Source organism: Dromiciops gliroides, chromosome 3 (assembly GCF_019393635.1).
Source record: "Dromiciops gliroides isolate mDroGli1 chromosome 3, mDroGli1.pri, whole genome shotgun sequence".
NCBI lineage: Eukaryota > Metazoa > Chordata > Mammalia > Microbiotheria > Microbiotheriidae > Dromiciops > Dromiciops gliroides.
The window spans coordinates 454,095,054-454,117,131 of record NC_057863.1 but is presented as its reverse complement, the minus strand read 5'-3'; the positions used below and the strand labels follow the sequence as shown (position 1 = coordinate 454,117,131).

Genomic DNA, 22,078 nt, shown 5'->3' with positions numbered 1-22,078 from the left:
GTTAAGTACCAGAAAACACCAAGAAGTTTTTTTCATATAGATTTCAATTATCCCACTCATCTAAACGCCTGCCACATCTATTACTACTCCTTATAATTTACAACAGATATAATCTAGGTTTATAGAAAGGCTAGGGCTATATAAAGTATCAGTAAAGACAACATTTTAAAAAAATACAGTTTGTAACATAAGACTTTTGAAATTTGAAAGTTAAAATAGAAAAGAAGCGCTCTAAGGTGGGATGTGCTAGAACAAATTCTTTTTTTTTTTTTTTTTTGGCGGGGCAATGGGGGTTAAGTGACTTGCCCAGAGTCACACAGCTAGTAAGTGTCAAGTGTCTGAGGCCGGATTTGAACTCAGGTACTTCTGAATCCAGGGCCGCTGCTTTATCCACTGTGCCACCTAGCCGCCCCCAGAACAAATTATTATAGACTTGAGCCTATTGTTAAATGTTCTGTGTAAGTCTTGAGAATTGGCAAATGCTACAGATCAGGACTTGATTTATTGTCCTATTGATTTTATGGACTTAAGAAAGTGATGGAGAAGATGTTAATAATTCAGATTAAGCTTGAAAGTGTGTTCTATGTATATGCCCCCCACTCCTAGTATTAAATATTTACCAGCACACTTCTGACTATAACCCTATAATGCCCCAACACTGTTAGCTAGAAATGAATTGGCCTCAGGAATGAATTTGCTTTGTTGTGCCATCCCTGAGATGTGAGAGAATTTTAACTGGGGATTTTTCCCTCCACTGAAGACCTTCAGCACTATGGAGTAGATAGCAAACAACTAACTTTTTTTTCATTCTTTCAACTCTATCATCCCATATGTCCTTGGTTCTTCTGTATAATAGAGTGGCAAAAATGATAACTAAGGATCTTTTTACCCAGAGATGTATATATGGAATTAAATATCACTTTGTGTGAGCCTTAAAAAAGGAGAAAAATAGATGCACAGAATCACAAATCTAGAACTAGAAAGCCATCCGGTCTGAAACTAATTTTACAAATGAGGAAATGGAGCAGCCACATTTTGAATCCAGGCTCTCCGCTATTTCCACTGTACCACACATGACTAAGATTGAGGAAATGGATTCCAGTCCTTGTTCCACCGCTTCCTAGATGTGAGACTTATGGACAAGTTTCTCAACCTCTTTCAGTTTCACTTTCTGCATATATGATATGGGAATGATGATCCTTGCTCCTCACAAGCATATTTTGAGGCTCAAATAATATGCATTTGTGAATTTAACGGTAAATGCCATACAATTGTTAGCCAATGCTTTTTATTGTACCCTTAAACAAGGTCATATGAAACTATGATGAAATGCAAGGGAGCATTTCTAGAACATGGGCCCCAAGATCAGAGAAGAGAGCAATATGTGTAGGAATCTTAAGGGAAGAACACTGAAGTTGAAGTGAGAGGACCCTGGTTCAAATGATGACTTCGCTACTTAGAGCCAGTGTGACCTTAGAAAAAGTCATATAACTTCACTGGTCCTCAATTTAATCATTAGTAAAGTGAAAGGGTTAGATTAGGTAATCTCTAAATCCCATGAAGACCTTGCTCCTTCACTAAAGAAATGTTAGCAATTTTAAAAAGGCAAGGACCAGAGGAAATCATTTAACCTCTTAGGGACTCAGAAATTCTCTAAGAATATGAGTTGCCAAACTGATTTGGGGTTTACTACACCAAGGAAATAATTGGTCTGGTACAAAAACAATTGTCTAATTAATTAAGTAGGATTTCTGTAGAGGAATTTATAATATTAAAACAGAATCCATTGTTAGGATGGTTGGGAGTAAAACAATGTGTCAAAACTTGATAAAGGCCATATTAACTACAACAAAACAAAGCAACACACTCCACAATTCCTAATTAACCCTTTTCAGGTTAGTTTTATAATCAATAAACTCTCACTACAAGGAATCACTTATTGTGATGTTAAAAGGACCATCCAGTATCTTGAGATAAAAGGGAGTATAGATAAAAGGCATGAATCTACTCCTAATCCTAACTGTATTAGAGAGAAACGTGTTTCACATACAACAAAGTAATGCAAGAAGAGAAAGAATAAAAGACTCAATAAAAATTGATTGTAAAGCATACCTACCTGGGTAACTTTCTCTGTCACATTGTGAGTTCGATCTTTAACCTTGGGTGCAATTATTGTTTTATCAGAAGATGGAGGGGATGTGTTCTTTTTTTCAGGTTTGACGTCTGAAAAATTCAGAGTAAGCTGAGGAATCTTGTTGATGGTGCTGTATTTGTTGAGATTTGAATCAGAAGTGGATCCCAGTAGACTTGACTTGATATGATTAAAAGGCCCTAAAAAAATTAGAAAGCATATATAGTAGGTGATATCAGGAAGAGAAGAAGAAATGGATGGTTCTAAATGATAACACTATTTAGCCATGTCACATATATACCTAATTCAGATAAGATTAAATTCAATGAATTATTACTCAAATATAGGGCTTATGGTCACTTTCTGCCATCCTGGATGCTGCATGTATCAGGGGCCAGAATTTGGCCCTGGGCTGGACCTAGATAGCAGATAGCAGGTTTAGCGCCTTCCTTTATTAAAGGTTGGGCTAAAATAGAAAAACTCAACTGGATGTTACCAGTCAAATTCTGAATTCAAATGCTCTCCTAAATTTCTCATTCTAATGCATGTGTATCATGGATATGATTCAAGGAAGAATTTGCCCATGGGAAAGATATACCAACTATGGACTTTCCACATATGCAACATCTCCAGGTCAGATTTATATTTCTTTACTCTTACTATGCCATGACCTTTGTGCCCTCCATGTTCATTTGATGTAATTCGCCAGTCAGTCTGAGGAGAAGTGATAAGTTGGCTGGATACCTCATATGTTTGTAGCTTTTCATAGAGCAAGGCTTCAAAGTGCTCCTGATAAGAGTACGTCATACTTCAAAGGACAGGCTAGCTCATATTAGGCAAGGGCTAACAAGATGGCTTGAGTCCAGATGAGGTAGAGGATTGTGCACGTGTGTGTGTGTGTGTGTGTGTGTGTGTGAGTGAATAATTGGTGTCCCTTTAGTAGAGAAATCTATCTTCTATGTAGCATTTGTCTTTTCTCTTTTTGTGATGCTTTCATCCTGATTTAAAATTGAAACTCCTTGAGGACTCGTGCATCTGAGAAAACTAGATACATGTTGCTGTCATCTATAGCTTCTTATCTTGGGGATAAGATTTTGTAATCTTGGAGGATTTGTTACAAGCGCCATAAATACCTTCTCTCTCATCCCTCTTGTGCACAGAGACAAGTTGTTAGAGAACCTTGACTCATTGCTCACTTGTTTCTTCCTCTCCAGTGTAGCCAGATAGACCTTATGCTGGCATAGAACCTACTGCTCTGGGGCTTACCCAAGGTGTCACTGATGGAAGTTTCTGATGCAAAAGGCAGGCTCTCTATGCCAATTGTTATCTTTCTCTAATAGCAAATAGGCAGGAAGGGTTTTTCATGAATATTGCCTTAATGGTGTTTAGGAACACATATTCATTATAGAATCTCATAATGTAACTGTAACATATATATTTGAGGATAATTCTTAGCTTGCATATCTTGCTTTATGTTACTAGCTTTTCCTTTAAGAATTATGCCAGAACTTGGGGGATTTGAATGCATTTTAAGCACAAGTAGGTAATTGTATAAATACTTTAGTTTCTAATAGTAATTTGTGGACCAAATATTTTAGACCACAATGAACAATCAATTCTATGTAGATGTTGTTACAAAATAAAAATAGTCTATAAATTATAAGCCTATGTAAATTGAGTTCATAATAAACTCAGATGAAATTGCAAGGTATCAAACTATGAATGGTTTAAGTAATTTTAACATAGTTGTTTATTAAACCAGAACAGTGTGTTTCTTCTTCTTTTTTTTTTTTTTTTTTTTTTTTTTTTTTTTTAGTGAGGCAATTGGGGTTAAGCGACTTGCCCAGGGTCACACAGCTGGTAAGTGTTAAGTGTCTGAGGTCGGATCTGAACTCAGGTCCTCCTGACTCCAGGGCCGGTGCTCTATCCACTGTACCACCGAGCTGCCCCGAGTATGTTTCTTCTTAATCACAACTCTTCACTTACTGAATTTCATTCACAGGGACATCCAGGTCTGTCACTGTGATATATTCTATTGCAATATCCTGGCATTTATTGCCTAGAATGTCCTAATTTGCATATAGATCCTGACTCTTGTTTCCATTCATGTGACAAGGATTGTAATAAGAGGAGAAAATGGTCCCAAATTAATCTAGTCTTATGACAGGCTTTAGACAGTAACCTCATTCTTATGGTCTTTAGAGAAGTCTCCACTACATAGTACCGATTTATTTCCATTAGATGTTAAAAGTATAGTGTGTGTGTGTGTGTGTGTGTGTGTGTATAGGAAGGTGGATGGTCCAAGATTATATTCTCTTTTTACTAAATAGATTGAAATTCTTTGGTGGAATGTCTATAGCTTCAATTATCATAGTGACTGTCTGGCAACAACTCCCTAAAGGGTTCTTGTACATATGAATCAGGACAGCACCATATAGAATTGACTCATATATGATGGGTAAAAAGGAGCATGAAACTGTCAATGTTTTCATTTTGTTTCTACAACTGGTCCCAGTTCCCCAACCACCACAAATGAAATGGTTATAATAAGTGAAGAAGGGAGTTGAGCTTTGTTATTTTTTTCTATGTGTTTTCCAGGCATGGACTAGAATAAAATAAGCTTCACTTTTATTGCTAAAGATGGTTTGGCCTATATTATTTATGGAAGATGTCTTTTCCTCAGTAGTAAATTCTATTTGTTACTGCAGATGTTTATTCTTAGTGCCTCACATACTGATTTTTGATTATAGTCACCTATAAATTTAATTTGTTCATCAAACATTATAGTAGGGATTCTTTGACTTTTTTGAGTGTGCCATGGACCTCTTTGGCAGTCTGGGGAGGCTGACATACTTTTAAGAAAAACGTTTTTAAACAAGTGAAAGAAATGGTAAGAGATTATTGAAAATAAAGGCATATTTTTTCCTATTCATTGACTCCTAAAATCTATCCATGGAACCAAAGTTCAAAAATTCAGATCTAGAAGATGGAATTTAATATTACTAAAAATGTTAATGACATAGGGGTTGGTTCTATTAAAGTTTAAACTGGTAAACTAGCTATCAGGATGGACACACCTAAGAAATAAGGGAGATAGGCCCATTAGGTGTGACTGCTGCTTGATTGGCACCAAGGGACAGAGATAACTCCACAAGTCAGGTCCACCACCTCATTCAAACTTTCCGTATGACAAAGGGAACTTTCGATAATCAGGTGGTCACCCCATCCATCCATCCACCATCTGTCCTCTATAAAAGCTTTTGTCTTTCTTCTGTTGGATGAGCAAGATGTCTCTAAGATATCTCCTCCTCTTGAGAGAAGTCTTTGACCTCCCTTGTAGTCACTTTCTTTAAGGACCTAAACAACAGACCATTTTATTCTAATTGGATTGTATGTGAGAGGGTGTAATTCTTTTTTTTTTTTTTTTTTTGGTGAGGCAATGAGGGTTAAGTGACTTGCCCAGGGTCACACAGCTAGTAAGTGTCAAGTGTCTGAGGCCAGATTTGAACTCAGGTCCTCCTGAATCTACTGTGCTACCTAGTTGCCCCAAGGGTGTAATACTTTAAAGAGGAATACTTAAGGACCCACACCACCTATTTCTCCCATGACATTAAGTTCTTAAAACTTATTGTCTGTACTTAGCTCAGGGAAAGAACTCTTGAATTAAAGGAATTTTTGGAACCTAGAATCAAACAAGGACTTTCTCTATAAGCCAAAATTTCACTTAATCCTTTATACGGTAGCTCATTATGCTTTTTAAAAAATTGATTTTGCATTTGAATGTTTATATTCCAAAGCTTTTGAAAACCTACAAGAGGAAATGAGCTGGCTTAGAGCAGATTTAGCCTTCAAAACTTTTTCAAAACATTAATGAGAATATTCATCTAACTTGAGTCTGGATAATTTTATAACCCTCATTTCACATATGAGAAATCTGAGGCAGAGATTATGTGGCCACAAAGCAATTGGATTCAAAAGTTAGAAATCAGAAATCAGAGCTTCTGATTTCCTAATTCTGTTTTTATAAATGACATGGTTGAGCACTGAAAGGTGAAAGGCAACCTCACTGGGAGTGGTCAAGACCCAAGAGAACCATGATGACAATGAAAGAAAGGAGAGTAACCCGAGAAGCCGCTGAGGAGATGAATTTAAACAAAATGAACTCCTACCAACACAGGGCAATAGTAAAATGAGTCCATACTCAAAAGACAAAGGAATATGGGAACATCTGGTATTCTTTAGAGAAATAATTGTCACTTCAAAAGATTCAATTGCCCAATATATTAGGAGATGTTGGAAAACAAAAAACTTAATTAATTAAAAACCCAACAGCTACAATGGAAGCTTAAAATATGGTACAAATGTCTAATAAAGTATAAAACTAGGCCAGGTTCAAGGATTTGAATACAAAAAGCCAAGATCCACTTAGAGAAACCAAATCTAAAGATTTAGGGGGAAAAATACCCTCAAAGAACATTTAACTGCGATACTAAAATGTTACTTAAATTCACCAGGCATTGAAGAAAGACTAAACAATGTCCTCATTGTATAGGGAAGGAAATATATCTGAGGACATAATCTTGCTTTAACACAAAACAAAATTAGTTTTTCTTCAAGAAATAAGCTATGATCAGAATCAAAGCCTGTGCATGGTGGTGGGATAGCAGTACATCAAGCTAGAACAAGTATTCAAATCAGCAGGTTTAAGTTGCATTATTTAGCTGAGTAGCCTTAATATTTGAAAAATACAAATAGGGCCTTTCTAAAAAAAAAAAAAGATCATGGAAAACAACACGTTTAAGCATCACACACCAATGCGGTTAGCACTTGAAAAGAGCCTGGAAGAAAGAAATGGTTATGTATCTCTGATTGAATTTTATTCAACATTTGTTGTGTTTAGTATATAGTATAAGTAGATAAGATATTGAAGAACCTATGCCATAAGAAAATCAATTTGTCACTACTTAGCATCCTTTGTGAAAAGTCTAAATCAACCGGTATCTGGTAAGTGTGGCCAAACTATTCTTAGAAAAAGTGAAAGCTATAATAACTAATGAGTAAGGCTTTTGTTTCTGTTCTATGTTAGAGACTTAAACAAGTTTGGGAAAGGGCTAGTGCATTGTTGGACACTGCACAACTATTAGGACTAATGTATTCAAAGGGTCATAGTATTTCAGTGCTAAGAGCTCTCAGATCAGATATTTTAGGAGTGATTCAGATAATGAATAGACAACATGACCATTGATGATACAGGTGCATAGAAAGAGCTAAATAATTCAAATAGGATTAGAATTTGAGTGTTCTGTGATGTGTTACAGAAATGGTTAAAATATCTACACAGTTATATTAAAAATTAATGAAGTAATCCTTCCATTTTTTCCCTTTCATTTGTTTTGATGATGGCAAAGCCTTTCTTTATAGACTTTGGCCAGTTATTTTGAAGAAATGATAGCACCAAACATTTAAGTATATTAAAGGCAATGAATAGATCTTATGATAAAAGGTTAAGTTGGAATGATTTAACTTGAGAAGCAAAGGTTGAATACTGATTTAATAATGGTCTTTAAGTTAAAGTGTTATTACTTTAAGTGGTAGTGGCCAGCTAGTGCTTGAATACACTGAGGAGACACTAAGAGGAAAGGAAATTAAATTCCAGCAAGAAGGATTTAGGTTAGTTTTGTGGGTCAGAAGATGCTCTAACAAGCTGCTGAAGAAGGCAATAGAATCACTTTCCTTGGATAGCTTTAATAAAGAATACAAACCAACCTCTTTATGGCATTTTGTATATAACTGATGAATATATTGCCTGGATGGAAACAAGATGAACCTGAAGTTTTTCCAAGCCCTTGCCTGATTATATCTCAGTAAAGAAAGCTTCTTTAAGATGCCAGGTATTTAAATAATTTTGTCACATTTCTGGGTTTTATTTGTGTATCAGTAATCAAAATTGGTATGAGGTAGCTAGTATGGTAGAAAAGGATATAGTGATAGATGGAGAGTCAGGAAAAGTTGAGTTGAAATCCAGTCTCAGACCCCTACTAATTGTGTGATTCTGGGCAAGTCACTGAATATTTGTCTGCCTCAGTTTCCTCATATGTTTAATGGGGATAATAGTAGCACATACTTCCTAGTGTTTTTATGAGGACAAAATGAGTTAATATTTGTAAAATGCTTTGTAATCCTTAAAGAACCATGAAAATACTAGCTATTATTAGCTATCATCTTAAATTAATATTACAACTTCTTTTCAATTATATAATGTCCTAAATCTATTTCTGGGAAGCCAGAAAACCATTTTGAAAATATTTCTGCAATTGACAGTTGTACTTAGCTATTTCATGGAAAACTTGAATAACCACTTACACCTTATCTAGCAGTTTTCAAAACTAGAACTATAATGATTCATCTCCAGTAAATATTGGCTACAATGAGAACCTGTATTTATATTTATCTTTCTAATAAAATTTTTAATCTATTTATCTTTCAATTAACTTTTTACATCTCAAGATAAAAATTTATTAAAATAATTTTTTCCTAAAATTAATTAAATAAAAATCTTTTCCCTGATAAAAGCCCAAAACTATATGTGAAACTGCCCATTTTATTTAAATTAGGGAATGAAATTAAATAATGCTGAAAAAATTTAGAGAACAAAATGAATTAGAAAACAGAAATAGCACTATGATAGAGGTCTGTGGATATTGACTATTTGAACTATTCATTCTTGAAACAATAATGAACTCATGTTTCTTTTTATTGAGGAGAAACAAGTTGCTGCAAAATTACCCATGAGGTTGTTGCCAATTAATAAAATGCAAAGGAGATACTTGTTTCAAATATAGCTCAAGTTGGAAGGCACTAAAAGTTAGTACTATCTGCCTATATAATGTTGGTTTGCAGAATAATGCCTGAATCATAGTCACACAAAAACCTTATCACCATAACTGACACTAATTGGCCTCCTTGTTGACAGTCACAGTGGATAGGCTGAGGATTGAATTTACCATAGAGACTGAACCACCATCCCACCATTATAGGTAATCTTTTCAGTTCAAATTCTAAGGTCTTTGGATAAAATCAAAGTGGGGGAGCTCTGCTACGTTTTCCATTTGTTCAAAATTAGCCTTTTTGTAGTAAGGTCTTCAGTCTGCAGTGCTGTTTATCCAAAATCTTCACCTGCACTGAAGGCGCAGGAGTGAAAATAAGCAAAAGTACACAGTGTACAGTACACCACCAATATTCACAAGAAACCAAAATGGTGACTTTTCAGCAAACCAGGGATGGCTGCTTTATAAAACTTGCACATGCAACACACATGCAACAAAGGAGGAGTTCTTATTACAATACTCACAATATTTAGCTGCATGCATGGCTTCACAGAGAATATGACAAAACAGTTTTCAATTTGACATTAAACAATGTCGTTCTTATCATTTGTGACACCTTGGGATATGACAGAAAATGGACGAGGCAAACTTCAAATTTTGAATCAAATCCAGATTCACCAGAAGGTGTGGCAGAGCAGCCTTTTCCTTATTGCTCTTCCAGTTAATACCAGTGATTTGAGACTAATTTTGGATGCAATTAAAAACTATTTAAAGATGATATTGAATATCAAGAAATGAATGTCATGCATGCACATTTTACTACTACAGTAAGCTTAAAACCATACCCCCTGCCATCCAGGAACGTGAAACTAGTTTTAAGGAGACAAAAGAGGAATAAATGAAGAGACTACCATGGATCTCTGTTCCCACCATTCATGTGTACTCAACTGTTTCATAGGTGAAACAGATCTACACTCCTTCTTCCCAGTGGAATTAATTTCTATATCTTAATTCTTTCAGATGCGCCATTGTCAATTTATCCTCATACTTCTTCCAGTAAATACTGGCTTACATCGACTTAGCGAAGTCCATTATAGTGTCTCTAGTAAAACCAAGCCAAACTCCAAACTACTTCAATAACATGCCCGGCCCTATAGAGGTCAGCATGAGAATGGGATATTATACAGGTCATATGACAGGCAAGGTAACATGCCAAATAACATGGCGCTTTAAGCATCAGATAACAAAATCTATACTTGTACATTACCTTTGACATGGCGACCATTGTCTGTACTCAGCATTGTAAGAATAAAGAAAAGGAGAGAAAGATAAAAAGGAGACTAAAAACTGCATTTTGTTCTCAGAATTACCATTGTAAAACATATCAAAGAAACAGAATGCAATAGACTAGAATGTGCCATTGATTGGGATTAGCACAAATTTTTATTCTTCAACCATGCAAAAGGACAACTAATTGAAATTAAATTCATCTGATATTGTAAAGGTTCCATTTTAGAGAACATTAAAAGTCATCTGACTTTTTTCAATGATATCCAATTATACTAATATAGAGAATGGCTTCCTCAGCTGGCTATAATTTCAGCACAAAAATATCAACCCAGTTATGTGCTCAATTCCAATGATTCCTGAAGCAGCACCTACAAGATATGTGGAAAGAAAGACTCTAAAATACTATGTACCTAAAACTAATTTTTATTTTTGTCAGTTATGCTTTCTTATTAAGAGTGCATTGAAAACATTTGTTAAGTATGGATATACCCATTTTATTCCATATTTGTGTCCAGCCACACTGAATTAACCTAGTAAATGGACTTAGGTCAAGTGGTTTAATGGACATTGTGTTAATAGTAAAAAACATATAAAACACTAGGCTATCTCAAAATACTTATTAAATATATTTTTTCAAAAGTCCATTGTGATTGCTTAATATACTTTATATCTTAATGTTAATTAAGTTCCCACTGTGTTCTAGGTGCTAAATTCAGTGTATCAAGACAACATAAATATGAAAGATTTCAGACTGCTTTCAAACAGTGAAATCTTCCATTGATATTGTAGCATTTATTTTGCCTAAGTATCATAAAATTACATTTGAAATAATTAGTTATTTCAACATTAGCCAAATATATCCAAGATTTTCAAAAAAAATGATCAACATTTGGGCAATTTATACTACTACTAAGCATGTGTAAAACCTTGAGATATATTCTAATTGTTTCAATTCACAAAATTGAAACAATTTCAGTAGCAAATGTTCAGTCTATTGAACTGTAAAACTACACATGTCCTTGGACTCCAATATACAAATGGAACTGAGGTATCAAATACCAACTCTTTCCCTCTCTTTTTTGGACCATAAGTTGCAGATACAGAGGAAAGTTACACAGGGTAAATATATGGATTTTACAGGATGGCCACTTCCATTTGAACTGCCCACTCAAACAGCTGCTGTGTATATAGTTTTCTATTCTGAAGCTGCTTTAAAATATTGAAAATCACTTATTCATTTTCTTAAACCAGGTTACCATTCCAAAAGGATAAAAAGATAAAAACACCTAACATATAAGTTGAGAAGCTCTCTTGTTTGGCAAAGTCAGTTATTAGAATTAACCAACTATACTAGAAGATTTAACATTTTCTAAAACTATATTAGAAGGACAAAATATTGATCCACAAAAAGGCATCAGTAAAATGCTTTCCTATTTCCCTTTAGAAACAAACCAGTTTCTAAATGATTTCAAAGCACATAGTCCTATGAGGTCTAATCATTCTTATTTTAATCTACTTGGGAGTAGCTACAAATGCACAATAGTACAAGAAGAGAATAAAATATCAGTACTTATCATTCCATCACTACAGGAGTGATGACAAAAGAAAGATTCTTGCAAGTAAAAGATGTACCTTTGGGAAGTGACTTAGAAGTTCTGGAAGGCAGAAGGGAAGGAAAGGGAAGGAGGGTATGAATGGACTGGGGAAAATCATGGCATTGAGTTTCTGTTAGAGCTGCCATTCTGTTTTCAAACAATGATAATTGTCTGCTTATGCAGAGACACATATGAAATATTAAATAAGTTATTAAATAGATAAGACTGAGTTATGTCAATAACAGCACTAATGGAGAACCCAAAGACTCAATCAAAGATTGGGCTTTAGTTAAATCTTATTTTTTTTTAAGTTTGTGGCTATGCAGTGTACTACTGTTTGCTCAAATTGACTGTTCTTGACACTAGAATCCAAGGCAATGAATTTGACTATTTACCTGAACATTTTTGTTTATTTTGGTCACTTAATTTACTAAAGTGTTATACTGATTGTGGCTCTATGATTGATCTGTGGTTGTTTTCCATTTGTGTATCATCCATGATCTTTGCTTCCTCTTTCATTATTCTCCAGTGGAGTTGAATAGTTTTTATGTCATTGTGGCAGGTATGGCTATTATCTTTTCCTCAAATTCTGTCTTCCCCAGATTCCTGTGATGCTGGGATTTTCTCCTCTTCTTATGTTTTGACTGAGGTTGCTGTCTCCTCTGATTTCTCCATTTCCTCTGGCCTTTTCAGTGTTCTACAACTGTTAAACTAAGATTTGTTATAAGCCTTCTGCTCTTCTTCCTTTACTCCTTGGGGGTGGGCATAGGGGAAATTTAATATATTTAAGTGATTTTAATAAAGTTTTCAAGGGGTGTTTTGCAAATGATTCTCAAATGAACAGTCCATTACTCAAGTTTCTCCTTTTTTTCCAGGATTAGATCACTAGTTTCTTGGCCTTTGTTTAAATATCTCACTAAAATTCTAGATGTACTAAGTCAAAAATGATGCAATGATAAGATTTCTTTCCTGGTCAGAATACCTTTCTGATTTCCCCATTAGTTGTAACATTACTACCCTAAGTAGTCCCCCTTTCTCCCAAGCACTTGGGAGCAAGGCTTGATTTTGAAATCAGTCATTTTGGAATCCTCTCTGTCTTCTTCCTTTATCTCCAATTTATCACTATATTTCATTTACTCCTTACAAACTGCTGAGCTCCATTTTCCTGACCTTTCTAATCATTCTTATAGAGGTTCCTATCACTTCATGCTTGGATTGCTTTAATACCCTGCTAGATGATCAAGTCACCCATAATCATTTGGAAAGAGCTGTTAGAACAATCTATCATCTCTATCCTTTTCAATGTCATTCCCTTGATCAAACATATATCAAATCTCAACTCATCAGCCCAGCATTCATGACTCTTGACCATGCTGAATTAGTGAAGGATTTGAATTTCAAACTATCTTAACAGAAAATAGTTTGAATTTTCCTAATTATATGACTAAGCTAATCATCAGAATCAGCCATGTTGGTATTTCCAGTAGAGGTACTATGTGGCCTGCTTTAAATAGTATAAAAGAATTTTGCTATAATTAATGTAGAAAATATATGTAAATGGACAAAGATAAAATAATTTTAGCAATATTTTAAATGTAGGCTTATGCTGGGCAAAACTGAACTATTACATATAGTATTTTTCTTGCCTACTAATTATTTTTTAAATTAATTAGTACAAGTTCTGGATACATAAGGTTTATCACAATTTCTAAATTTGTTGAATTGGGATTAATTAGGCTTTAAGCTATTAATGTACATGTTAGTAGATTTTATTGCTGTTTTGTTGCTGTTTACTATTATGCATTTTTATGCTTTCTGACTTTCCAATTAGATTGTAAGCTACTTGGGAGTGGGGATAAGCTTGGTCTTGTATTTTTATAGTTCCCTAAAATAATTAATACAGTATCCTGGATCTTAAGAAATATTTATGTTTGCTTCATATTAACTCTTTTGAAAAAGTTAGAGTATATCAATAATTTAAAAATATTCATTTTAAAAATGATTGTGTTTTATCCTATTATTACTGCAGTACACCATTTATGGCAGAAGAGTTTATGGGATTGACATATCCAGGTCATTATGTTATTACAAACCCAGACTTTTCTAACTTGATTAAAATGTATTAATTTCTTAATATATGCAAGGTACCGTGTTAGATGCTAGAAATATAAAGACTCAGTTCCTATCATTAATGAGATTATAATCGAATATGGGAAATATGGCATATATACTACAGACAGAAGCTAGACGAGGAAAGAGCAAAAGGAGGGTTCAAAATAAAGTATTTTAAGAATATTTGCAGAGGAAGAGATCACTTTTCCCTAGGGGTCTGTAGGGTAGTTATCAGAGGTTTCATGTAGAGGGGACACCTAACATGAACCATGACAGAAAAAATGGACTTAAATTATAAGGAATACATTCTAGGTATAGAGGGTGACTTTTATTCAGGAGAAGTATAGAACAAAATTAGGCTTATTTTTCAGCTATTTGATTAAATCACTGCATCTCTTTGTGTTTACTGTTTCTTTTAGAAATAGTTGTTTAATAGAAGGCCTCTATTCATAGCAGCCATCTCTGACCTCTTTCTTTCTACCCAGGACATAAAATGATTTGCTAAGTGTAATAAAAATGAATTATATTGTGCTTCACAGTGTTTATTACCTAAAAGTGTCTTGTAATCAACATGAATTAATTAACACCATATGGGGTAGGTAGAGAATACTTGTTGTAGTATCGGGGAAATAAAAGCCCAGAGAAGTCAGGTCATCCATTTGGAGTCACAGTAAGAAGCAGTTATAGTTATGAAAGTCAGCCTTAACACCTTCACAGCTCTTTACCTCTTGTAAAAGTTTTCCCTCCTAACCTGAGGGTCCAACTTAAAATCAAGCACAACTAGGAAATGATCTTTCAGAATATATCAAAATATACTTAAAGTATTTTTTCAAACATACCTTCACTTGCATGTCGGTCCCTAAATACATTCTTGGGATGGACACTGAATCCTTCTATATCATGCACTGAAGATGCCCTTCGTATACTACAAATACTTTCTTTTGATCTGGAATGGGTCAGTTGGGAGCTTGATTGCAGCATGTCAGGGTAGAGTCGGTCCCATTGCCGTTTGGGAGAGGAATGATCAAGTGGCCCTGATATATTAACTAAGGGAGAACATTTGCTGGGTTGTATCAATGCTTTTGTGTCGTCTGCTTCAGAGGGGCTGCAGCTTTCTTTTGTGGGGGATTTAAAGTGCTTCATGGCCACTGAGTCATCACTGTGCTTGGATGAGTCAATCACCACCACATCTGGGTCTTCTTGGGGTAAGGATTGCTTTCGGTAAGTTAGAAGTCTCAGACCAGGCAACTTGAACCCAAAAAGTTTGCCTACAGGTAAATGCAAAAAGAAAAGAACATAACAGAGAAGAGAAGAAATACATTGTAAGTTTTTAAAAACACCAAACAAACCATTTTTCTACATATGTGTGTTTTAGCCAAAAACAACTGAGAATTATTAATATATGTACATACCAACAAGGTGAGTTATAAATTAATGGGTTGCTAGGTTACTCAGTAGATAGAGTGCCAGGTCTGGAGTCAGAAAGACTCATCTTCCTGAGTTTAAATTGGGCCTCAGACACTTATTAGTTTTGTGACCCTGTTTGTCACTTAACCCTGTTTGCCTCAGTTTCCTCATCTGTAAAATTAGCTGGAGAGTGAAATGGTAAAGCAATCTAGAATCTTTGCCAAGAAAACCCCAAATGGGGTGATGAAGAGTTAGACAGGACTAGAAAACAACTGAATAAAATAAATTCATAACTGAGCCATCCATATCTAGAACAAGAAACATTGTTGAAGTATTCTATGAAAATGACAAAAATATAATTATTCCAGGAGGAGGTAAAAGAGTACATATTTTTGAATATCAGAGTTGCCTAGTCACAGGAAAGTATACTGTATTATATATGCTATATTATTTAAATTGAATACACATATCAATTTTATTTCTATAGGTCCCATATTTACTACAGACTTTAAAGAACCAGTGGAGATAGGTGACAAAGGCGAGAGGAGAGTATTGTAAGAAGTACAAATAAAGAGACAGGTAGAGGAGTGAATGTGGTAAAAGAGTGAAGAATTAATAAGGGCATGAACTTGTTGGAAGGAGGAGGGATGTGGAGAACTAGTGACAGATTTGGCTGGATGTGGGAGTGGTTCATCTAGTTCATTAGGACACTCTCCCTGTTACTACTTATGGAGTTCTACAAAGGTTTTGGATTTTTTTATTTTATTAGGGAAGGAAGTAGTTTGGCCTATTTCTCCACCTGTGGAGAGGACATTATACTTAGTATCTTTATCTTTTCTCTGAAGTTTGAAAAGATCATACTAAATATATCACAGAGTATATAATATAAATAAAGAGGACAAGAAATCTGGGTAGATGATAGAGTACAGAAAACGAAGAGATTAGGGAAAGCACCCAAGCCAATATTTCATGATACTACCTAAATACTACCAATTTCCTAGTCTGTGGTTTCTAGACCATCTATGATGGTCTCTTTTTAAATATATTTTTTAATTGTTAGAGTTGGAGCTTATACCAGGACCGTCTATGGTATTATAAGTTCAATATTGGAATAAGATGAGACTCTCATAAATCGTTCAACAGTTAGGAAAAAGAGTTTATATAATCATACCAGGAGAAGGATATTCAACAAGAATAGGCATTAAGAACCCCTGAGTGGAGCTCCTTTGACTGTTTTTCCCATTGTGTTCCACTAGTCAAATATCACAGAGGATGAGCTAAGTTCCTCATGATTTGGCTGTACTTAAATGACCAGGTAGCAATGTCAAAAGCTCCAGCCTTTTGTTCCCTTACCAACGCAAAGCAAGACACTCCTAACAATGCTACTCCTTGGTCCTCCAGGCCTTCCATGGGTGGAACTTGTACAATGGTGACTGAATGTTGTATTGGTAGCAATGTGGTAGAGCCGATTAGCTTGGTATTAGAATAAATGATGGGTTAGAGTTGGGCTGCCTTATGTCCCTGTGTATTCCAGTGCCCGATTTTCTTCACTGGGCTACTGTGGACCTGGGAGACACTTTGCTGTCTGTTGCAACTGGGGCTCACATCTCTGCCTACTGCCCACTGATGTCTACTGCTACTGGGGTCTACATTTGTGCTCATTGTCTCCTGGCTAGCATGACCTGTGTCTTATTCTGCTGCTGCTCCAAGTCAGCACCACTGGCACCTGAGTCTTTTCCCCACACCTGAGTTGTAATCTACCAGCCATGCATTAGGGAGTGCACCTGGAGCTACCTGTGGCTGTCTTATATTCAGGTGATAAGAATTGATATCAATAGCCTGAGACTTTAGACCCCTAGCCAGTCAAATCTTGAGGATGGTGTCAAAACCTTTTAAGGAAAAAAAATAACTTTCTTAACTTTCATGGGGGCAGGAGTTACGATATTGTTCCTACCACTTCCCCACTGATAGTATGTTGAGGTATGATCAGAACTCCCAATCAATTTGATGAATATTTCAATAGATTTTATGAGATTATACTTTGCAGACCTTTTTTTTGAAAGAGGTGTTTCCCATGGAGGTAGACATGCACCCTAATCCTCTGCCTAAGAAGAAACAGAATTCTTCTGATTAGTCCCTAGTAACTGGGGCTGCCTCTAAGAGGAAAGAAGGATAGACTATAGTTTGAGAAGCTAACTACTCTGTGATCTATACAATTTGACTCTTTTTTAAAAAAAATCTGAGTTTTCTTTCTATTAGAGTCCAGTTTGGAGCATAGCAAGGTGGTAGATGGGATTTCTCCTACTTACCTCCCTCTTCCTACCAAAAAAGGCAAATTGCAAGAAAAACACATGAAAAGAACCCTATGCTTTCCCACACCAACCTTGAAAGGAGAGTTTCTGGGTCTGTTGATCCTGGATCTGGGCACAGGTAAGAGATTAGTGATCCTGAGAATGTATGTTTCCAGTCTTAGGGGTTACCTCATGGGTGACTTTCATTTCTTGAGTGAGAGTTCCTGAGATTGAGATTTAGGTTTCAAATTCTTAGAGGGAAAAGGTTTCTTCACTAGAGTGATTTTTGGATAAAAAGAAGAATGCCACCAAAAGAATCACTCTTTAGTTGGAGGACTAGAACCATGCCATGGGGTGGGTAAAGAAGACTGGATCTTATGAAACCAGCTATTGTGAGTTACTCAGATGATCCTCATCTGAGGTGAATAGGGAATATCTTTTCAGCAGTCCCTCAAAGTGTCTTTATCTTTCAGAAAGAGTCCAATGAATTTAATGGGCTATTTGAGGGCTTTATGTTTCACGAATTTGCTCACCAACATCTATCTCATTGCAGTCATGCATTTTCCGTGGTGAGGGAAATAAAAGCAATTCCTTTATTCATTTGTAAAATTAGAGTATTGGATTAGATGGCATTTAACGTGTCTTCTAGCTCTAAATCTATGTTTCTATGGTCCTATGAAACTTCCATACCCATATTTAATATACTGAGTGACTGTGTGGGAGTTGGAGAGATTGTCATTTTTTTTTTGGAAAACATAGACATACTTAAATATTGTCTTAGTGACTTTTCTCTTTAAAACCATGTGGGTACATTAACCCAAAATATTTTTAACCCACCCTCTCCAAGGTCAAGACCCCAGGATCCAATATTAGATCTCCAATGATTCTGGGAGATGGGTTTCAATAGTAACATATCTATTGATTAAGGAAATTAATGACAAAAAGGTATTATAAATTAATATTTTAAATGAATTTGTATTTTGTTCATTACAACAGATCCAATAGGAGGTACATCATAGTGTAGTGTACATTAAGTACTGCCCTTAGAGTCAGGAACACTTGGCTTAAGTCCTACTTTTGAGATATAGTAACTTCAATGGCCACAGATAATTTATTTATCATTTAAATGCTCAGGGATTTCAGGCAACTCTCTTAAACAGGAATTCCAAAAGTGGGGCCATGAAATTGTTTTGAAAAATACTTTAAAAAACTATATTTCAATATATTTGGTTTCCTTTGTAGTCTTATGCATTTTTTTTGTATTTTTTAAAAACATTTTTCTGAGAAGGGATTCATAGGCTTCCACAGACTGCCAAGGGAGTCATGACACAAAAAGGTGAAGAATCCTTGGATTAGATGATACTTCTTTTGGGGGGGGGGCAGGGCAACAAGGGTTAAGTGACTTGCTCAGGGTCACACAGCTAGTAAGCGTCAAGTGTCTGAGACTGGATTTGAACTCAGGTACTCCTGAATTCAGAGCTGGTGCTTTATTCACTGTACCAACTAGCTGCCCCCCCCACCCCCGCCCCGCTTTTTTGGTGTGAGGCAATTGGGGTTAAGTGACTTGCCCAGGGTCACACAGCTAGGAATTGTCAAGTGTCTGAGGCTGGGTTTGAACTCAGGTCCTCCTGAATCCAGGGCCTGTGCTTTATCCACTGTGCCACCTAGTTGCCCCTCCCCCCCCTTTTAAAGATGATTCTTAATGTCTCTTGTACTTCTACGTTTTTGATCCTAAGTTGTTTATTTTCCTAGCCTACATTCTGGTCCAATTCTTCTTTCTCAAGTCTGAATTGTTACAAAAGCCTCCTATTTGATAAATACACTTCCAGTTTTTCTTCTTTTCCATCTAACTTATTAACAGATAATTGACAAAAAATATTAATCAAGCTCTATTTTAATTATTTCGATCACCATGGATAAAAATCAGTGCAGCATTCAGGAACTTTCTTTCTTGTGTTAACCATACTGATTCAATTTTGGTTCTTGTCATGTTCTAGAATGGCCTTGTTACTTTAGTTAGTCATTCATTCTCTTGATTGAACTATTGTCTCCTTTCTAGCAACTCACATTTCTTTCTTTAAGACCTGATTAAGACTCAACACCTCTAGTAACATTTTCTTTGTAGTTCTCAAACTCTTAAATATATACTACTTGTATTATATTGCCATGCTACATCCTTGTTCCTCTAGTTATTTCATTTATGTATGATTTCCCCAACTATATTATTAGTACTCAAGGCAGAATCTACATCTCCTGTTTTTTATTTTTCAAATGCTCTGCAGGATCTACCTTATGTTGCTATGTAGTTAAGGGATGCTCTGTTAGCATATGTTGAATTAATTCAAGATTTAATTTGCTGGGAGCCCATGAAACTCAGTATGTCCTCAATTTACATTGGAAAGAAAAATGGGCTTTTTCATTTTGATACCTTTTCTTTGGGGAAATTACCTTCCAGGAATGTAAAATGTTGGGGGGAGGCACAAATTGTCCTAAATTTACAAATTAACACTAATTTAATTAGTAAATAAGAAATTTACTAATATATGATATGTATGATCACATAGTTTGTCCAAATATATAGCTATGGCTTGTGTGTGGCCTGGATAGATAGGATCTGACACCTGTTCTGCCTTATCATAAAGGAGTATGGCTGAGAGCTGTGTTTATACTGCCGGCATGCTAGCTGGAGAAGAAGGGACAGGCAGGCCAAATACCTTGGAGAGGTCAGGTTCTCTTTACTTTGGTCTCTAAAGGGTACTGAGGTGGGCTTATATCTATCTGCCCCCTTCAAATGTCTCTGTTATATTTCTATGAAATAGAGAACAAAGATAAGTATTATTTGTTATTCCTCTAAATTTAAATGGGTTAAGTCTGAATTCAGAAGGAAAGCCAGTTTCCTTGTTGCTGCTCAGGGCCAAGGTAGATTTTAGCTTCTACTTACTAGCTTAGTTGCTTCCTACAGAACACTGGCTACACAAAAGACCATCAAAAATAGAGACTATTAAGTAAATTCATTGATCTAATCAAAACACCAAATAGAAACTGGAGAAGTCCAACTGATTAGAATATACCAGAACTTATACAGAGAGAATAAATGCTTCAGCTGGGAAATATATCAGCAAGAAAATATCTCAGTTTAAACCAAGAAGAGAGTTCAATCTCACCCAAGGAGATCCATTCTAGTAGTTTCCAGGGAGGTAAGCTAGAAATTAAAGGCATTCTGCTATGACTGTTAACTTTTTCCCAAGGAGTCTCTGAAATAATGTCTCTTTCAACAACAACAACAGCAGTAGCAGCAACAACAACAATAACAAGCAGACAAACCCCAAACCAACCTCTGGGCCCAACTCAGTAAATCTTTTAGTAATGTAGCATTGCATCCTGCTCAGCATTTCTCTCTCAGTTAGGAGTCACATGTCCCTTCATACTATTGGGCAGCTAAAGTGGTGCAGTAGATAGAGTGCTGGGCCTGGAGACCCTAACTAGCTGTGTGACCCTGCACAAATCACTTAACTCTGTTTGCCTCAGTTTCCTCACCTGTAAAACAAGCTGGAGAAGGAAATGGCAAACCACTCCAGTATCTCTGCCAAGAAAACCCTAAATGGGGTCATGAAAAAGTTGGATATGACTGAAAATGACTGAACAACAATGTCCCTTCATACCCAGCATGCATCATCTCCCACCCTGCTTAGGTAGGAGCCTGGTTACACAAAAACCTATTGTTCCCTTATGAATGTAACATCTATATCATAGATGATATACCCATTCTAAACTGAATTGGCCCTTCCATTATTGCTTTTCTTTCTTTTTTTTTTTCTCCTGAGAGGGGGGATTATTTCTGCTCTTCTCGAAGCCTTGGAATGTTTTCAAACAGTACATTTTGGTGAGGTTCTTGCACAATACACAATTTGGAATGATAACTTTGTTAAGTAGGTTATTTTATTTTTCTAATCAAATTGCTGCACTTTCAAAACAAACCTTTTTATTTGTGATTTAACAATTTGTTAACTAGGCATATATGCTGGGCATAGTTGAAGTAAAACATGCCTATTTTATTTAAAAATAAGATGCCAAAGAATCCCCTCCCCCCATTTAAGGGTATTCACCAATAAGTCACACTCGAACAGGATGTAGACAATAGCTGGAGGTGCCCATTTCCAATCTGTACAAATAAGATTAAATAGTAGCACATCCAGGCAGCTGTTTAAAAAAGTGCTCTTACATATTTCTCCTAACAAATTACATATACTTGAGTCAATTGCCCACAGTTAAAACTTAGTGAACTGCAGCAAAATAATTTGATAAGTTGTTTTTTTTTAAAACGCATATGAAATTGAGTTCTAAAGCAGTTTATAGATCATTTCGGCAAACTTATTACTACATACCCATGGTCAGATGCCTGCCATTATTCATTTGTCATCAATT

The 22,078-nt window shown here is 35.6% G+C and overlaps 1 protein-coding gene across 3 annotated transcripts in view; it reads right to left on the bottom strand.

Annotated features, from left to right (window-relative positions):
• Positions 1 to 22,078, bottom strand: part of KCNH7 (potassium voltage-gated channel subfamily H member 7) — a 621,793-nt gene that overhangs the window by 194,194 nt on the left and 405,521 nt on the right. For 2 of the 3 annotated variants that reach the window (XM_043991004.1, XM_043991002.1), the window contains exons 4-7: positions 14,795 to 15,223; positions 10,226 to 10,246; positions 9,804 to 9,827; positions 2,117 to 2,331 (exon numbers count right to left, since the gene is read on the bottom strand). In XM_043991004.1, the coding sequence (XP_043846939.1) occupies positions 2,117 to 2,331; positions 9,804 to 9,827; positions 10,226 to 10,246; positions 14,795 to 15,223 (689 nt within the window). The remainder of the gene's footprint in view (positions 1 to 2,116; positions 2,332 to 9,803; positions 9,828 to 10,225; positions 10,247 to 14,794; positions 15,224 to 22,078) is intronic. The other variant, XM_043991003.1, reaches the window with a different exon arrangement.